Genomic DNA, 16,664 nt, shown 5'->3' on the forward strand with positions numbered 1-16,664 from the left:
GGACGGGGCGGGGCGCGGGGCGGAGCGGCGGCATGGCGGGCGCGCGCTACTCCCGGCAGCAGTGCGTGCGGGGCCGGGGCCGGCGGGGTCCGGCCGCTCGCCTTCCCGCAGCTGAGCGCCCGTCGTGCCCCGCAGGTTGGTGCTGGGCGGCGGCGGGCGGCGGCTGCGGGCGGCCTCGGTGCTGGTCCGGGGGCTGCGCGGGGTCGGAGCGCAGGTGGCGGCGGCGCTGGTGCTGGAGGGGGCGCGGAGGGTCGTCCTGCACGAGGGCGGAGCGGCGGGGAGCGGCGTGCAGGTACGGCGATGGGGGACTGGGGGGGGAGGCGACGGTGTCCTGGTGAATGGGCCCGGGAGGGGGGGTTGGGGGTTCGGGGAGGGGTCCTCGGGTGGGTGTGGCTCTCTGTGAGGGGTTCTGAGTCGCTTGGTAAGGGTTATGGGTGTGGATCCTGCTAAGGGTGTGGTGTGGGTGGGGCATGGGTATGGGCAAAGGTTCTGGGAATGAACGCGGGTACAAGCTGGTGGGTGCGAGTACAGGCAGGGGTCCCATTAATGGGTGTGGCTGTGGGCAGGTTCCCAGGAAGGGGTACAGAGATGCATCAGGGTCTGGAAAGTGGACCTCGGTCCCATTAATGGCTGTGGGTGCAAGAAAGTGCAGGGGTAGGGGCTCCAGTAACGAGTATGGAGGAGCCAGGGGGGTCTGGGAGATCGCTATCACAGGTGGGGGTTGGGGTGCCAGTGCTGGGATGGTGCATGGGCTCCTTGTCCCAGGTATGATCCCTATCAGTGCCCCAGGCCCACAAGTGCCACTGCCCCACAGTTCCTTCAGGGGGAGAGCAGTGTGGGCCAGAACCGTGCTGAGGCGTCGCAGCGGCTGCTGGCTGCTCTGAACCCTGACGTGGAGGTGTCAGTGCACTCTGGGGAGCTGTCAGAGGAGTTCCTCACCGCCTTCCAGGTGAGTCTGGCCACAATTCCAGTGGCGCCATGGGGCTCCAGTGCCCACTGACAGCCCTTCACAGGTGGTGGTGCTGACTGAGTCTCCGCTGGAGGAGCAACTCTGTATTGGGGACATCTGCCATGCCAACGGCATCTGCTTCATTGTGGCCGACGCCAAAGGGCTGGCAGGGTAAGGGCTTAGCACCATGTGGCCCCAGGTGGCATCCCCCTCACCCTGCCCTGTCCCTCTGTGTCCCCATCCCACTGGTGGATGGGACCTGGCCACTCTCACAGCTGCACTGTCCCTGTCCAGGCAGCTCTTCTGTGACTTTGGGGAGCACTTTGTTGTCCATGACCCAGTGGAAGGGGACCTGCTCTGTGCCACTGTGCAGCACATCTCCCAGGTTGGAAGAAGGTTGTCCCTGCACCCCAGCACAGTGCCTGTCCAGCTCCACATCCCTGACCTGAATTGCTTTGATGCCTCAGTGGTGATTTGATTGAACCTGCACACTCACATCTCTGCTCAGGGCAACCCAGGGATTGTGACGTGCATAGGGGCAGATGAGAACCATGGGCACCATTTCAGTGACGGTGACCTGGTGATGTTTTCTGGTGTGGAGGGCATGGTGGAGCTGAACAGCTGCGAGCCATGCCCTGTACGCATTCTGGGTGAGTGCCTCTCCCGGGGGCTGCGGGGGTGTCTGGTGCTTGACTGTGTCACCCATCCCCTTCTGCTCCCCAGATGCCTTCAGGCTGGAGATCAGAGACACAAGCGCTTTCTCACCATACTCTGGTGGGGGCCGGGTCTCGGAGGTGCGACCACACCAAGAGTGCTCACATGTACGTTCTGCAGCACTGCCCCCACCCCCTCTGCAGCAGCCCCATGCCCCCACCATGTCCCCATGGTCCCCACGCAATGTTGGCAGGAGCCCCTGCGCCAGGCACTGGCAATGCCCAGGATCCAGGCCGGGAGCCCTACGGAGCTGCAGCGCAGCCGCAGTCTGCACGCCGCCTTCCAGGCTCTACATGCCTTCCACCAGGAGCGGGGCCGCCTGCCCCGGCCCCGAGCACCAGTGAGTTCCCTCCCAGCCTCCCCCCAGCCCATGCCCCCACTGCACTACCATTGACCCTCTGCCCACAGGAGGACGCTGAGCATGTGCTGGAGCTGGCACGTGAGCTGGGCACACCGCTGGGCCCCCTGGACGAGGGTATTGTGAGAGCATTTGCCAGCGTCAGCGCCGGGGAGCTGTGCCCGGTGGCATCCTTCATTGGCGCGCTAGCTGCCCAGGAGGCAATGAAGGTGAGCGGGCACGTGGTGGGCTCTGCTGTCCCCAAGTGCTTGGTGGCCACGAGAGGGCACCTGCTGCCTTCCTGGGGACACCGGCTGCTCAGAGCAGGGTGCTGTGCGGGGTGATGAGGTGCCAACAGCGGACACGGGCACCTCGCTCGCCCCAGGCCATCACAGGGAAGTTCCTGCCCCTGGAGCAGTGGTTTTACTTCGATGCCCTGGAGTGCCTGGCTGTGGAGGGGGTCACGGGGCTGATGCCTGAGGACTGCGCCCCGGTGAGTGCCCGCTGCCGCTGGGTGCCGCAGTGCTGTGCCCGCCCCCACTCACACAGTTCCCTGTCCTGGCAGAGGGGGTCCCGCTACGATGGACAGATTGCCGTGTTCGGGGCTGGCTTCCAGGAGGAGCTGGGCCGCCAGCAGTACTTTGTGGTGAGCAGGGTGCGGGCGGAGGCGTGGCACGGCTGGGGTTTTGGGGTGCAGCAGCTGTGCCCGCAGGTGGGAGCTGGTGCCATCGGCTGCGAGCTGCTGAAGAACTTTGCCATGATGGGGCTGGCAGCGGGGCCGGGCGGGGACATCACCGTCACTGACATGGACACAGTTGCACACTCCAACCTGCACCGGCAGCTTCTCTTCCGTGCAGCTGATGTGGCGGTGAGCTCCCGCTGGGGGACCTGGGCAGTGTGGGGATGTGAGGCAGGAGAAAGCTGTCCCCACTCTGTGGCCTGCAGAAGCCGAAGGCAGAGGTGGCTGCAGCTGCTGTGCGGCTCATGAACCCGGACATCAGGGTGACAGCCCACCAGGCCCAGCTGGGCCCCGGCACCGAGCAGCTCTTTGGGGACACCTTCTTCCAGCAGCTGGACGGTGTTGTCAGCGCTCTGGACACGCTGACAGCCCGTGAGTGCTTAGGTGGGGCAGGGATGAGCCTTGTTTCCGTGCTACTAGGATGGATGCATTCCCCTTTACTGCCCATAGGTGCCTACCTGGAGAGCCGCTGCATCCGCTCCCGCACGGCGCTGCTGGACACAGGCACAGAGGGGGCACGGGGCAGTGTGCTGGCCATGGTGCCCCCCCTGAGCCGGCCGCTGGAGCCGGGCAGTGACCCCGTGGATGGGAGCTTCCCACTGTGCACTCTGCGCTTCTTCCCCCGTGCCATCGAGCATACGCTGCAGGTATGTCCCTTGCACATGGCCCTTTGGCGTCCCATCCCATCCCGCCGTCAGGATGCAGCCCCAGCTGCTTCCTGCCAGGGGGTCACCATCATGGTGCATGGGGAGGTGTCGTGGTGTGGGAACCTGGCACTCAGCCCCATCCCCTCCGTGCAGTGGGCTCGTGATGAGTTCGAGGGGCTCTTCCAGCTGCCTGCAGAGAGCGTGAACCGTTTCCTGGAGTGAGTACAGACTCGGGAGTGGGGCCAGGGTCGAGGGACAGATGGACATGTCCCACATGCGGCAATGCTGCGGGGGTGTCAGCAGTGCCTGGCTTTGCAGGGAGCTGCCTGAGGAGCCGGCACGATGGGAGGGCCTGGCAGTGCCTGAGCAAGTGCGGAGGAGCCTGCAGGAACGGCCGCAGGACTGGGGGGACTGTGTGCGCTGGGCCCGTCGGCACTGGCAGCACCGCTACCACGACAGCATCGCTCAGCTGCTGCACGATGTGCCGCCCTCGCATGTGAGCACCGGCCTCTCTTGTGCCATCTGCTGGAGAGGCATCCCCAGCCCTGACTCTGCTTTCCCCATGGCAGGAAAGCAGCCCCGGCGTGCCCTTCTGGTCAGGGGAGAGGAGGTGTCCCCACACACTGACGTTTGACCCTGGCAATGTGAGTGCATGGAGTCATGGGGCTGGAGAGAACTGGTGGGCACTGGGCACAGCGGGCAGAGCTGCTCAGGCAACGTGAGTGGGCTCTGCAACAGGGGATGAGTGGTACTTCCATCCCTTTCTCTACGGCAGGACACCCACCTGGTGTACGTGGAGGCTGCTGCCCACCTCTTGGCTCGCACCTACAGGCTGCCGTCCTGCGGTGACCGGGAGGCCACACGGGATGTCCTCTGCCACATGGTGCTGCCGCCCTTTGTGCCCAAGGACAAGTGCTACATCCCCACAGCAGAGGGCATGGAGGAGGTGGAGGAGGCTCTGGGTAAGGCTACTGCGTGTCTGTGTCCCCAAAAGCATGATGAAGAGGAACAGGGCAGGAGCCGCAGCTCTGATAACAGGTTCCTGGCCTGTGCCCCTGTGTCCTCAGAACCCAGACAGCAGCTGGAGCTCCTGCAAGAGCTGGTGCAGTGGAAACAGGAGCTGGGAGGGGGCACAAAGGCAATGGACCCCATCCACTATGATAAGGTACCACAGCTGCAGGGCTCAGGGAGGTAGCAGTGCTTCCCACAGGACGCCCATGTCCCCACGCTCTTCCCTGCAGGATGATGACCTCCATGTGAGCTTCATCACCGCTGCATCCAATCTGCGTGCGGAGAACTATGGCATCCCGCCTGCCGACCGGCTGACAGTGAGTGCTGTCCCTGAGGGTCCCCCTCCCCACAGGGCAGCTGGTGACATCCCTCCTGTCCTCAGAGCCAGCGTATTGCCGGGCGCATTGTGCCCGCCATCATCACCACCACAGCAGCCGTGGCTGCCCTGGCATGCCTGGAGGTCTACAAGCTGGTGTGGAGATGCCGGGACCTCCGCTGCTACCGCAACAGCAACCTGTTCCTGTCTGAGTGCCTGCTGTTCCGCATCCAGCCCCTGCCAGCCCCCACCTACTGGGTAGGACCCTCTCCCTGGGGCGCTCCAGCAGCCCCACAGTGTGCCCCACGGCTAGTGAGTGCTGTGCTGCAGCAGCCACTCGCATCTGGCTGATGGGAAGCAGCTGCAGCAGCCGGCAAGCAGCTGGCACCGGGCCCGGGGCTGCCCGTGACTGCAGGGGGAGCGGGGCTGGGGTCCCCCCCTTTCTGCTGGAGGGAGGAAAGCAGAGCCATGGCAGGGGCGGGGGGACAGGCCCAGATTGGGACCGTCTGGGCGATAGAGGCCCCTTTGTCTGGGGGTTTATGGCGTGCGAGGCAGCCCTTCCTGCGCGGCAGGAAGCGCCGATTGGAACCAGATTGGCCCGGGGGGCCCAGGGCCAGGGGCAGGAAGAGGGGGAGGGAAGCGCCTTCATCGCCTCTGCGCCGGCTGCAGCTCAGCTTCAGGCTGCCTGGCCCCCCCACGGCCCCGCTGCCACTGGTGCCCGGCCCTGTGCCATAGCCTCAGGGCAGCCTGCGAGGGCCGGGCCGCTGTGGCTGCAGTTGGCACCGTGGTGGGGCAGAGGATGTTGCTCTGGTGCTCTGTGACCTCATCTGTGCCTGACATCCCGCACTGAGGCTCCCAGTGCCGCCCTGTGACACTCAGTGCTGGGACGTGGCAGGAGCGCTGTCCTATGGCTCAGTGTCCGGTGGTACCGTGGGGTCCCGTGAGCCCACCGAGGCCATGGCCTGGGGGATGTGGTGTGTGTGTGTGGCTGTGGCGGTGCGGATGGGGTTAAGGCGGCAGAAGGCGAGGGCGGCCCACTGCCAGCAGCCATGGGGACGTGGCCGGGGCCAGCGCAGCACTGCCTGAAGCGGGACAGATGGAGGACAGCCATGCCAAGTGCTTGGGGCCGCATCCTGCGCTCAGGCCCTAGCCGAGGTCACAAAACCCTGGGGGCTGCAGGAACAAGAAGAGGCAATTGTATGGGGCTGGGCTGCTTGTCAATGGGGCTTTGTCTGTGGTTGTGGCCAGCAGTGCTGGGGGGTGGCTATGTCCTGTTCCAAGCCCCCCGTCCCCAGGGCCTCTGTCTTCAGCCCTGGTCCATGCTCCCTACTCCCCTCATAGTACCGGGGGAAGGAGTGGAGCTGCTGGGACCGGCTGGAGGTGCATGCTATTGGGGAGGATGGGCAGGCGATGACAGTGCGGGAGCTGCTGGCCTGGCTGCAGAAGGAGCACGAGTGGACCGTCACTAAGCTCCTGCATGGCAGCATCATGCTGTACGATGGGGACGAGGACGAGGAGGTGCGGGCACAGCAGCAGGCTCAGAGGTAGGCAGCCAGTTCTGGCCATGCCCCGGTGCTGCAGGGCCCCCATCTCTCCTGCTCTGCTCCAGCTGCAGGGTAAACATCCTGCTGCTGGCAGCGCTTCCCCTGCCGGACCCCCGCCGGCCCCCAGCCATGGGGGCTGGGGAGTGGGCCCAGGTCTGTCCCAATCCGGCTTTCCCAGCCTGGGTGGCCCAGCACACTGTTCATTTCCTGGCTGCAGGCTGTCAGAGGGCATGGAGTACTCCGCAGAGCCATGGAAGCTGGAGCTGCAGTACGTGTGTGCTGGAGATGAGCTGGAGGACGCCTGCCCTCCACTTCTCTGCACCCTGCCCTGACCCTGGGGAGTCCCCAGATGTCACCGCCCACCCCACGCAATAAAAGCTGCAGGATAAACCGTGGCATGTGCTCAGTGTTGCACCCCACAAAGGCTGCCATGTCCGTATCATACAAAACGGGGGTTTATTTACAGCGGGGGGTGGGGGGGCGGGGGGCGGCAGTGCTAGATGTAGCCGATGACGTCGTTGCAGATGATGGGCTGGCGGCTGCGGCTGTTCATGAGGGCGGTGAAGCGGTGGAAGTCCGTGGCCAGCTGGGCGATGTTGCTGTGGGACTGGTGGAAGCAGGCTCCCTTGGGTTGCCCACCCAGCCCCAGCGGGCACGACAGGCGCTTGGTGGGGTCGCGGCTCCCCGGCCGGGCTCCCTCTGTGCCGCGAGGCCGGGCCATGCTGGCCAGCTTGCGGCGCACGTTGCCCGAGAGGCTGAGCAGGAAGGCGGGCGGTTTGCCCAGGCGGCGCGAGGGCTCGGCGGGCGGGCGGCGGCGCGGCTCAGCGCCCACCTCGGGCAGATCCATCCAGTTCTCCACCAGGTCGGCGAAGCAGTTGTCCCCCAGCACCAGCGGCTGCCGGTTGCGGCTCTGCGACAGCAGCGACACCGTCCAGTCCTTCCCATCGGCCGGCTCGAGCGCCCGCCACTGCTCCAGGCAGGCGTCCGACGTGGATTTGGGGCGGATGCGGCGGCCGGGGGCAGGCGCGGGGGTGCCGGCGGAGAGGCGGTGTGCCCGCTGGCAGGGCGGGGGGTGCCGCCGCAGCACCGGCGCTTCGTCCTCGCGCCACGTGCCCCCCGACGCCTCCGAGTAGCCCGAGTCGCACTCCAGGCTCCGTTCGCTGGCGGGGGGCGAGCGGGCGGCCGGGCCCCCCTGCTCCTCCTCGCTGCAGGCCGAGGCGGGACGGCGCGGCGCGGGGCGGGGGTCGCGCTCGGCCGGCCGCGTGCCGGGCATGTGCTCCCGGCGGCAGCGCTGCGGGGAGAGGGCGGCTCAGCGTCGGGCCGGCGGCGGGCGCAGGTCCCGGCTCGCCCGCGGCTCCGGGCCGCTCTTTCCCGCAGCCCCGGCCGGCGTGCGGCGGCATGTCGGGGAGCGCGCGGCGCCCAGCCCGGCCGTGCCTGCGGGAAGCGGCCCCCGCCCCGGCCCCTCGCTGCCACGGGGCGCCCTGATCGGTAGAACGGGACGGGGCGAATTCCCCGGGGAGGGCCACCCCGCACCCTCCGCTCGACGACGCTGGTTGCCGTCGGGCCCGCGTTCCCCGGGCTCGGCGCGCCTCGACCGCACGGGGCTGAGGGGCGGCGCGGGAGCGGGGAGCGCTGCCGAGCGGCAGCGGAAGGAGCGCCCCGTCCCCGCGGCCGGGCCGCTCCTCTTTCTTGAATTCCTATTGTCTGAGCCCAAAAGCTGGCTGCTACGTCCGCTTCCCTCTTGCGGAAAGCCGAGCGCGCAGGGCGGCCCGCTCCACGTCCCGTCCCACCGCCCGCGGGGCTGCCCGCCCGGCAGCGCCCGTCCCCTTTCCCCTCTCCCCGTGTCCCTTTCCCCTCTCCCTGCCCCCCGGTCCCGGCCGGCGCCGCGCCACCACCCCGCACCGCCCCGTCCCGCGGGGGCCGTGGGGCGCTGGGAGGGCGCGGGGCGGGAGGGTCCCCGCGGGTCCCGGTGCCGCTCGGGGCAGGGCCGCGGGTGACAGTTCGCCGTTCGTTCCCCGCCGGCCTCGCGTCCCCCTCCCGCGCCCCTCGTCCCGCGAGCGGTGCTCCCACGCGTGATGTCACCGCGCTGATGTCACCCGAGCCCCGACGCGCCGCGACCCGTCCGTCCTCCCGCTCCCCGCGGCACTTACCGGCTCGGCGCGGCGCTGCCCGAGGCCGCCGTCCAGACGGGCGCTGTGCATCCCCGGCCCGGCCCCGCTCCCGGTGCCGGTGCCGGTGCCGGTGCCGGTGCCGGTGGCGGAGCGGCCGCGGCCCCGCGGAGCAGCGGAGCGCGGCGCGGCCCCGGCCCTGCCCGCCGCCTCCCGCCGCGGCGCCGCCCCGCCCGCCGCAGCCAATGGGGCCGCCGTAACGTGAGCCCGGCCCGTACCGGCACCGGCACCGCCCCGCCCCGCCCGCCGCCCCGGGGCCCCGCTCGGCGCGCCCGGACACGACCCGCCGGGCGAGGCGGCCCCGTTACGGGCGCCGGGCTCCGAGCGGGAGGGGAGCGGAGACCCGCCGCCCGCCCGCCCGCCCGCCCGCGCTCCGCCAGCGCCTGTTAATTGCCGGCTAATAGCCGCTTTGGTTTGCTAATGAAGGGTTACAATTAGCCGCCCGGTAATTCCGCCGGTTCCCGAGAGCGCGGCGTGGATCGGCGGTCGCTGTGGGGCCGTGACCTGACACCCCACCCCCCCCCCACCGCCCCGGGGCTGGGCTGGGAGCCGCGGTGACCGGCGTGACGCCGCGCGTGGGTGGTGCCCGACACCCGTGGCAACGCGCTCTGGCTTGTCCCAAACAGCTGCCAAGCCATGGGCACGTACGGACGCCTCACCTTCCTCCTCCTCCTCCTCCTCCGTGCCCCAGGTAGGCACCCTGCGGTTCAGCGGCACCCAAAGGAACTAAAAGAAGAGGGAAAGTTTCCCCCAGGGTCCCCCCGGGTGCCAATCCCAGGCTGGCACAGCTTCTGGGAGACCCCTGGGATATCTTGGGGCCATCTCTGGGGCATCCCTGGGGCACTGTGGGGACACCCCGGCAGGCTGCAGTGACACTTTGCTCTTTGCAGGGACCTTTGTGAAGTCAGCAGGTAAGAGCGGCAGGGCCACCCATACCCCCGTGGGGACAGGACCCATGTCCCTGATGGAGCCATGTGGGCTGCTGGTGGCAATGGCCACGTGGGGCCAAAACTGGGGTGTCCCACCAGCCCTGCCCGACCTGCCACGCATAGTGACACTGAGTGAGGATGCTGTGCCGGGCGCCCGTGTGGCCGAGGTGGCTGTGTCCTGCAGCAGTGCGGGCAGCAGCCCCCAAGTCACACTGGAGCGCGTCGAGTCCGGCGTCCCCATGGACTCCAAGGTCACCCCACACAATGCTGATCCTGGCCACCCCTTCAACCCCATTGCTATCAGTACCGACGGTGTGCCTGCTTCCACATTTAGGGCAGAGGTACGGCTGGGGGCTGGGGCCAGGGCACACAGCACCCTGCTGAGCACCGTGTCCCCACACAGGTGTCACTGCGTGCCGGCGCAGAGCTCGATGCCCACCAGGTGAACTGGTACGCGCTGATGCTGCGTGCTGCCTGTCCCGGTGAGCAGGAGGTGACAGGGCAGCTGTACGTGCGGGTGACATCGGGACAGGCGCTGCGCTGTGACACCACGTTTGCCAGCACCGGTGGGGTCGTGGTGCAGGTGTCAGCAGATGTGGCACCCCGTGTGCCCCTGTATGCGGTGCAGGCACAGCCACCGGGTGGGCTGATGGTGAGTGCTGGCTGCCCTGTGTCCTGCAGGCCCCTCAGATGGGAGCAGAACCTGGGGCAGCCGGGCACAGGGACGGGGTTCTGATCTCTCTTCCAACAGTTCCAGCTCAGCAACAATGACACGCCACTTACGCTGACCCATCAGGGCCTGGTACTGGCACCTGATGGTGGCTTCAGCCCCAGCAAGGACACCCAGGTGGGCATGAGTCCCTGCCCTGGCAGCACTGTCACTGCCCTCCCTGGCACCACACACAGCTCTGTGTCCTGCTCCTCCCAGGCAGTCTCTAGGAGTGCTCCAGCTCTCCTATTCCTGTCCCCTGTTCTGTCCCCTTCTGTATCCCATCCTGCTCCTATTTGCATTCCTGACTTCATCCCTGTCCCTATTCCCATCTCCATGCCATTCTCCTCATCCTCATTTTCATCTCTATTCTCATTCTTATTCCTAACCCAAGCCCTATTAGTGGCCCTCTCCATCCCCAGTCTTCACCTCTATCCCTGTCCTCATCCTGCCTGCTTCCCTTCCCATCCCTATCCCTATCTCCTCCATTGTTGACCCCATCCCTATTTCCATCCTTGCCTCCATCCTATCCCTATCCTCAACCCAATCTCCAACTCCATTCCCATCCCAGCCCTCACCCCTACCCCCATCTCCATCCCCATCCCTGTTGGTGGTGCCTCCTGGCTGTCTCATGGCCACCCTGGTGCTGCCCTCAGACGTTCAGGCTGGAGATCGAGGTGACGGACCGTCATGGGCAGAACTGCAGCGGGGCTGTGACAGTGGAAGTGCTGCCATCGCGCCATCCCCGCGTCACCATCCTGTTAGTGGGGCTGGGTGGGTGGGAGTGCTGGTGACACCAGGCTGTGCCACTCTGCCTGCTGTGCCCACAGTGCTCCACAGCAGGAGGTGATAGTGCCAGAGGGCGTCAGCCCCTTGGAAGTGGTCACTCAGGTCCGTGCCAGTGGGGATAACGTCCGTTACGCCATTCTGTCTCCCACATCACCAGCGCTTTTCACCATCGACGAATGTGAGCATGGTGGCACGGTCCCCATGGCTGCCCTGTCCCCATCCCTGTGCTTGGCTCGAGGCTGTGCCTTCCTCCTGCAGTGACAGGCGAGATCCGCAGCACACGTTGGCTGGAGGTGGCCCGTGCCCACCTCCTTGTCCAGGCATACAACGCGCTGCAGCCCACTGACCAGGCCACCACCATGCTCAATGTCACCGTGCTGGGGACAGACCAGAGGGCACCATCCTGTGTGCCAGCCCTCTACATGTATGGGTCAAGGATTTTGAGGGGGATGCTCTGCCGTGCCAAGAAGTGGATCTGAGCAGCTTGTCACTCCCACACAGATCCCAGGTGCTTGAGACAGTGTCCCCTGGCAGCACACTGGTGACACTGAGGTGCACCGACCCTGCTGGCGATGAGGGGTCCCTACATTACACACTGGAGGGGCCACAAGTCTCTCGTTCCCACTTCCACATGGAGGGGCCACAGCTGCAGGTGAGTGGTGCTTTGGCTGGTGAGCCCCCACCAAGGGAGCAGGGTCCCTCTGGCACCCAATAGTGTGCCAGGCTGTGGCTCTGGGGGATGTCTGGCACTATAGGACACTGTGGCTTGGCAGGTCAACACCACCCTGGATTATGACACCAAGGCAACGGATCCTGTGGGCTTCCAGCTGACAGCCACCATCGTGGTGACAGCTGAGGGACAGCCCCTGAGGAGCAGTGAGTGCCCATGTCCCCTGCACCCTGAGGGATGTCAATGTAGAGATGTGAAAAGCTCACTTTGGACCCCCAGCCCAACAAACAGCAGAGGAAGTGCTCCTCTCCTGTGGCCCCAGCGATGTCCAACCCCTAGGGCACCAGCGTGGCACTGTCCCAGTGTCCTCGTGGAGCGTGCCCAGTGCAGTTTGAGCCACGGGATGGTGTTACTGTGGCTGAGCTGCTGTGTGCTGCGCAGCTCGTGTGCCCGTGCTCGTGACGGTGATACCCGTCAACGAATTCACACCGGAGTGCCCCAATGGCATCATCTTCACCGTGCTGGAGACGGCGCCTTTTGGCAGCATCGTGGGGCGCGTGGTCGGCACTGACCGTGACCGCCCACTGGACAGCCTCGAGTACAGCCTGGAGGGGGGCCCTGGTCCCGCACAGCCTTTCTCCATCGATGCACGCACCAGTGAGTGCCCAGCTCTTCCCCTGCCCCCCACCCCAACTACACACGTGTGCCTGGCAGTTCACACAGCACCGCAGGTGAGATCCGCGTGGTGGGGCCCCTCGTGCCCCCACGGCGTGCTGGTTACCGGCTGACGGTACGGCTGACGGACACCCACAATGACCTGGACCCGGCGAACCGGCGGAGCCGCCTGTGCGACGTGGCTGTGCGCCTGCAGGTGTGAGCATGACGCCCGGGTGCCATCAGTGCAGGCGCCGTGCTGCGTCCCTGCTGCCGCCCCAGGGATGGCCCTGGGCTGGAGGTACCCACAGGGGCCAGGCAGCATGGAGCTGAGCCACCTCTGCTCCTGGCAGGCCGTGCCTGAGCGGGCACCTCTGTGCAACCCGGAGGTGCAGGAGCTGCGGATCACGGCTGGGACAGGCAGCCGGCAACCTGTCACCCGCCTGCTGTGCCGCGGGGACCCCGAGGGCACCACGCTGTCCTACGCCATTGTCAGAGGTGAGGAGCAGCCAAGCACTGTGACGCATCTCTTCAGCACGGCTGGGGCACTGAGCACACCCTCGCACGCAGGCAATGAAGACGGCCACTTTCAGCAGGAGGGGAGCATGCTCTCCTACATCCCCGGTGGCCTGGCTGAGCCTCGTACCTTCGTGCTGCTGGTGGAGGTGTGGGGCAGCACTGGGTCCCCCCGCCGCAGCACCATGCTGGCACTGGTGGTGCACGTCACACCTCGTAGCACCCCAGCACCGCCCAGCACCACCACCCTACACATGGTGAGCAGCATCCCATGGCCCGGGTGCCTCAAGCTGGGACGTCACCTGGTCCCTCACCTCCAGCTCTGCAGATGCTGCAGAAGGAGCCGCTGGTGGTCAGGCGGACGGAGCTGGTCTGGCTCCCACCAGCCTGGTTCGTGGCCGTGCTGACTGCATCTGGTGCCCTGCTCCTGGCCAGCCTGTGCTGTGTGGCACACAGTATACTGCGCAGGTGAGCCCCAGCCTGTGGGGTGGCACAGCACAGCGAGGCGGGAGCTCAGGGCTGCCTTCTGTTCCTCCTGCAGAAGCAGAAACCCCAGCGAGGTACTCCTGGATGAGAGGTGGGTGCTGGGCAGTGGCAAAGGCTCCTGTAGCATCCCTGCAGCCACGTGGGGAGACGTGGCTCCTGGGGAGAGGGAGCTGATGTCACCAGGCTGCTGCTCTGAGGAGCAGCCTCTGCTTGAGAGTGAGCGCACGGAGCAATGAGCACAGGGACGGCGGTTTTACTGGGAACAGCCGTGCCAGCAGTCAGACAGGGGCAGGAGAAAGAGAAAGGGGTGACAAAGGGGACAGGCTGCAGAGGGAGAGCCTGAAGGGCACCAGAGCCATCCCAGCCAGGACCAGCATAGCGGGGAGGAGGCTCATCAGCCCTCGGGGAGGGCAGCAGCCACATAACCCTGTGCTACGACACCACGGGTGGGCATAGCGCTGGGAGTGCGGATGCAGCCTCTGGGCGACAGACGCGGCTCGGAGGCGCTCAGAATGACGTCCGGCGGGACCCACGCTCCCAGGTGAGGCTGGGGACGCGGTGCTCGGCGCGTGTCCGTGACGGCGTGCCCTCCCCTCGCCCCGTCTTCCCCTGCAGCTCCTGGGACGCGGCGGCACGAAGTGCCGGCGAGGAGGAGCGGAGCCGCCCGCCCGCCCGCAGCCCGTCCCCGCTCTCCGCATCGCAGCCCTTCGACGGCCGCGCCCAGGACCCACGTGAGCGCCGCGCCCCGGGTGGGGGTACGTGGCCGTGGCTGTGACCGTGGGCTGAACGCTACCCCCCCGCAGGGACCGGCAGGGACTATCTCTTCAACAGCGTCACCGGGGCACGGCGCTGGATCTGAGCACCCTACGTGCGATCCCACCGGGCACAGCACCTCCACGGCCGCGCGTGGGGCTCAGCCATTAAACACTGCACAGTGCGCACCGCTGCTCTGAGTGCCGCGGATCGCCCCGGGGCGGCGGTGGGCACGGCGCCGCGCTCGCTCCGCCGCGCCCATTGGTCCAGCGTCCTGCTCCGGGTGGCCAATGAGACGGCGCAGCCCGCGGGGAGGCGGGCCATCGGGCGGCGTCACGTGTGCCTAGCGTGCGCGGCCATCCGGGGGCGGTCCGCGCTCGGAAAGAGACGGGGCGGTGTTAGGCTTGACTGACGTCTATCTCAACCTATCAGAGCTCCCGCTTCGCCCCCGATGGGAGGGGCTCTGCCGCTGATTGCCGCAGAGCGGGGAGGGGCGGGCATTGGACGGCGCGGTTGCTATGACGGCGCGCCCCGAGGCTCCGCCCCTTCGGCGGCCGCCATCTTGTTGTTGATTCGAACGGCGGGGAGCGGGCGGTGGCGCTGGGGGCTCGGGGTTGCCAGCCCCCGGCCGGGCAGGCGGAGCCGCCCCGGTGAGCGCGGCGGGACGGGGGCCGGGAGCGGTGCTGCGGGGGGAGGGGCCTCACGAGGAGAGAGGGGATGGGGCGGAAGGGAATGGGAGAGCGGCCGCGTGAAGGATGGGTGGGTAGGGAGGGGGGTCGGGGGGGATGGGGGACCGGGCGCGGCCCCGTGGGTGCGGGGCGGGAGGGGCCACGCGGGGCTGGGGGTCGCGGGACCCGGCGTGGGGAGAGCCGCGCTCGGGCCGGGCAGCGGCGTTCCGGCCGGCGGCAGCGCTAGCGGCCCTTCCTCTGTGCCCTTCCTTCCGCAGAGGCTGCGTGCGGCGAGGAGCCCTCGGAGCGCGGAGTGCCGTGAGAGCGGCATGGTGAGGGAGCGGCGCGGGGAGCGATGCGGGCCGAGGGCTCCTCCCGCCGGGCTGAGCTCGGGGCTGTGCGGAGCGCGAGGTGCGAGCCGCGCTGGGGAGGGCTCTCGGTTCTGAGTACAGCCGCTGCCCGGCTCCGTGCCCCTCCATCTTAGAGCTCTGAATCAGCGAAGCGCTCGTTTTTCTTTCCAGCGGTGTGGTTCAGTGTGTGCTGCTTTTATCATTTCAGCCTGTCCTGCCGTGTTGCTCCTTTCCTCCCTTCAGATCCGTCTGTCTCAGCTCGGTGTTTCAAGCTTTCACACTGAACCCCAGGACTGACCTTTGCTAACGAAGCGCTGTGTAATGCCGTAACGGTGTGGGCTTGGGTCTCTTGGCTGATCTGTGTCACGTTGGCTGGTAGCTTGTCTAACAAAGAACTGTATTGTAGCGTCGTGTACAAAGTCTTTATCTATTGAGCCAATGTGTCTGACCAAACTGATCTGTGTGCTAACAGTCAGGGCTTCAAGGTGGGAAAGTACTGTGTTCTGGATGTACATTGCAGGGATAAGCCTTTGGATAAGCCACCTTTTTCCTGAAAATCTGATAGGAACTTGTTTTAGAATTGGACGTGTCATTTATTAGGTGTCGTCACTGTTAACCTAAACAGGCCTACTGTGGGACTTCTTAATCCTACGTAACAGAGCCTTGTCGCTGAGATTGAGAAGTGTTTCCCTGTGACTGGGTTAGCTTAGCACTGCCCTAAGGTAAGTGCCCTATTTTAGAGCTGGAAGCAGTGGTATGCTGTGAAAAGATTTAAGTGTGAACTCATTATGTACCAAGGTAGCATTGGGCTGATGTGTCAACTACACAGAACTCTTGTTTTCTGTATTCTGAATCGTCCTAGCATTGAGTTTTCATACAGCAGCGTTAGGAAGTTTTCATTCTTATCTCAGCTTTTCCAGCACAACTGTTTTGAGATGTTTGAATGAACAGCCTGTTCCATTCTGATTAGAGCCTGTCAGGCTGATCTGATGTGTCCTTTTCATGGCATTGCCTCTGCTTCCTGTCTAATAAGGACTTCAGAGAGAGCAGGGGAAGTGAGCTTTGTTGCCCCGAGACAGAAGTCAACATATATGTGTATGGTGTCATAACTGCAGGGATCTCTGAAGACCACAGGACTGGGAAGGATAGGGTCCCCTTCTGAACACTGTATGTGTTTTTCCATGGGTAGCTGATATCCTGGTTATCCAGCAAGTCCCTTGTGGCAGTTTTGTTCTTTTTTTTTGACATAGAAAAAGAGCAAGTGAGAATGAATCACTGGTGAGATGGAAGAGGTTTCTAGGATCTGCTTCTAGTCACTGGGAATTTAATTGTGCCACCTTCTCCATGTAGCTCCAGTTGCTTTGAGATCCCATAAAAGTGATTAAAAGTTGTGCCTTCTCTGTGCTGATAGCTGAGTGTCTGTGCCTTAACAGTTTGAGCAGGGAGCTGAAGACATTCACCTTGGTGAGTAGTAGCATTGTCTGTCTCATCATGAGGATGACAATATCAGGCACGTCCTTATTTTCAAAATATTCTGGAAGGCAAAATCCAACTGAGATGTGCTGTGGGGGATGCCCCCTTTAGTGACAGATTGTAGGAGACAACAGACTTGCAAGTTACTCTGTTTGCATTGCCAATATTGAGAAGTCAGGTTAAATTAGCAAGTGCTCAGGTAAAAAAAAAATGCCCCTGCTGTTGTTGTACCTGCAGCCTTA

At 65.3% G+C, this 16,664-nt stretch overlaps 3 protein-coding genes across 3 annotated transcripts; 2 read left to right on the top strand and 1 right to left on the bottom strand.

Moving 5' to 3' along the window:
• The first annotated feature begins 32 nt into the window (after window positions 1–32).
• Window positions 33–6,704, top strand: UBA7 (ubiquitin like modifier activating enzyme 7). The gene is made up of 23 exons (XM_065749703.1): window positions 33–61; window positions 136–292; window positions 815–949; window positions 1,014–1,120; window positions 1,244–1,334; window positions 1,458–1,599; window positions 1,673–1,770; window positions 1,857–2,003; window positions 2,072–2,230; window positions 2,386–2,493; window positions 2,566–2,646; window positions 2,713–2,868; window positions 2,946–3,111; window positions 3,190–3,386; window positions 3,540–3,604; window positions 3,705–3,882; window positions 3,956–4,030; window positions 4,162–4,348; window positions 4,454–4,551; window positions 4,628–4,714; window positions 4,780–4,971; window positions 6,055–6,257; window positions 6,475–6,704. Exons 1-23 carry the CDS (start codon window positions 33–35, stop codon window positions 6,587–6,589), a joined length of 2,973 nt encoding a protein of 990 aa, XP_065605775.1. The 3' UTR covers window positions 6,590–6,704.
• Window position 6,705: 1 nt separating this feature from the next.
• INKA1 (inka box actin regulator 1) lies at window positions 6,706–8,556 on the bottom strand. The gene is made up of 2 exons (XM_065749497.1): window positions 8,408–8,556; window positions 6,706–7,548 (listed from the first exon to the last, which is right to left on the bottom strand). Exons 1-2 carry the CDS (start codon window positions 8,456–8,458, stop codon window positions 6,754–6,756), a joined length of 846 nt encoding a protein of 281 aa, XP_065605569.1. The 5' UTR covers window positions 8,459–8,556; the 3' UTR covers window positions 6,706–6,753.
• A 445-nt stretch (window positions 8,557–9,001) lies between these two features.
• CDHR4 (cadherin related family member 4) lies at window positions 9,002–16,369 on the top strand. Its single transcript, XM_065749503.1, has 20 exons — window positions 9,002–9,116; window positions 9,316–9,336; window positions 9,454–9,695; window positions 9,758–10,006; window positions 10,106–10,201; window positions 10,720–10,823; window positions 10,894–11,030; window positions 11,111–11,276; window positions 11,354–11,504; window positions 11,626–11,728; window positions 11,964–12,179; window positions 12,254–12,393; window positions 12,530–12,674; window positions 12,747–12,949; window positions 13,021–13,160; window positions 13,234–13,269; window positions 13,794–13,909; window positions 13,982–14,046; window positions 14,878–14,931; window positions 15,158–16,369. The coding sequence occupies exons 1-18, from the start codon at window positions 9,062–9,064 to the stop codon at window positions 14,035–14,037; spliced, it is 2,376 nt and encodes a 791-aa protein (XP_065605575.1). The 5' UTR covers window positions 9,002–9,061; the 3' UTR covers window positions 14,038–14,046; window positions 14,878–14,931; window positions 15,158–16,369.
• The last annotated feature ends 295 nt before the right edge of the window (window positions 16,370–16,664 follow it).

The sequence above is a fragment of the Cyrtonyx montezumae genome, unplaced genomic scaffold, assembly GCF_038088225.1.
Source record: "Cyrtonyx montezumae isolate F1298 unplaced genomic scaffold, pur_monq_1.0 scaffold_6, whole genome shotgun sequence".
In the NCBI taxonomy this organism is placed as follows: domain Eukaryota; kingdom Metazoa; phylum Chordata; class Aves; order Galliformes; family Odontophoridae; genus Cyrtonyx; species Cyrtonyx montezumae.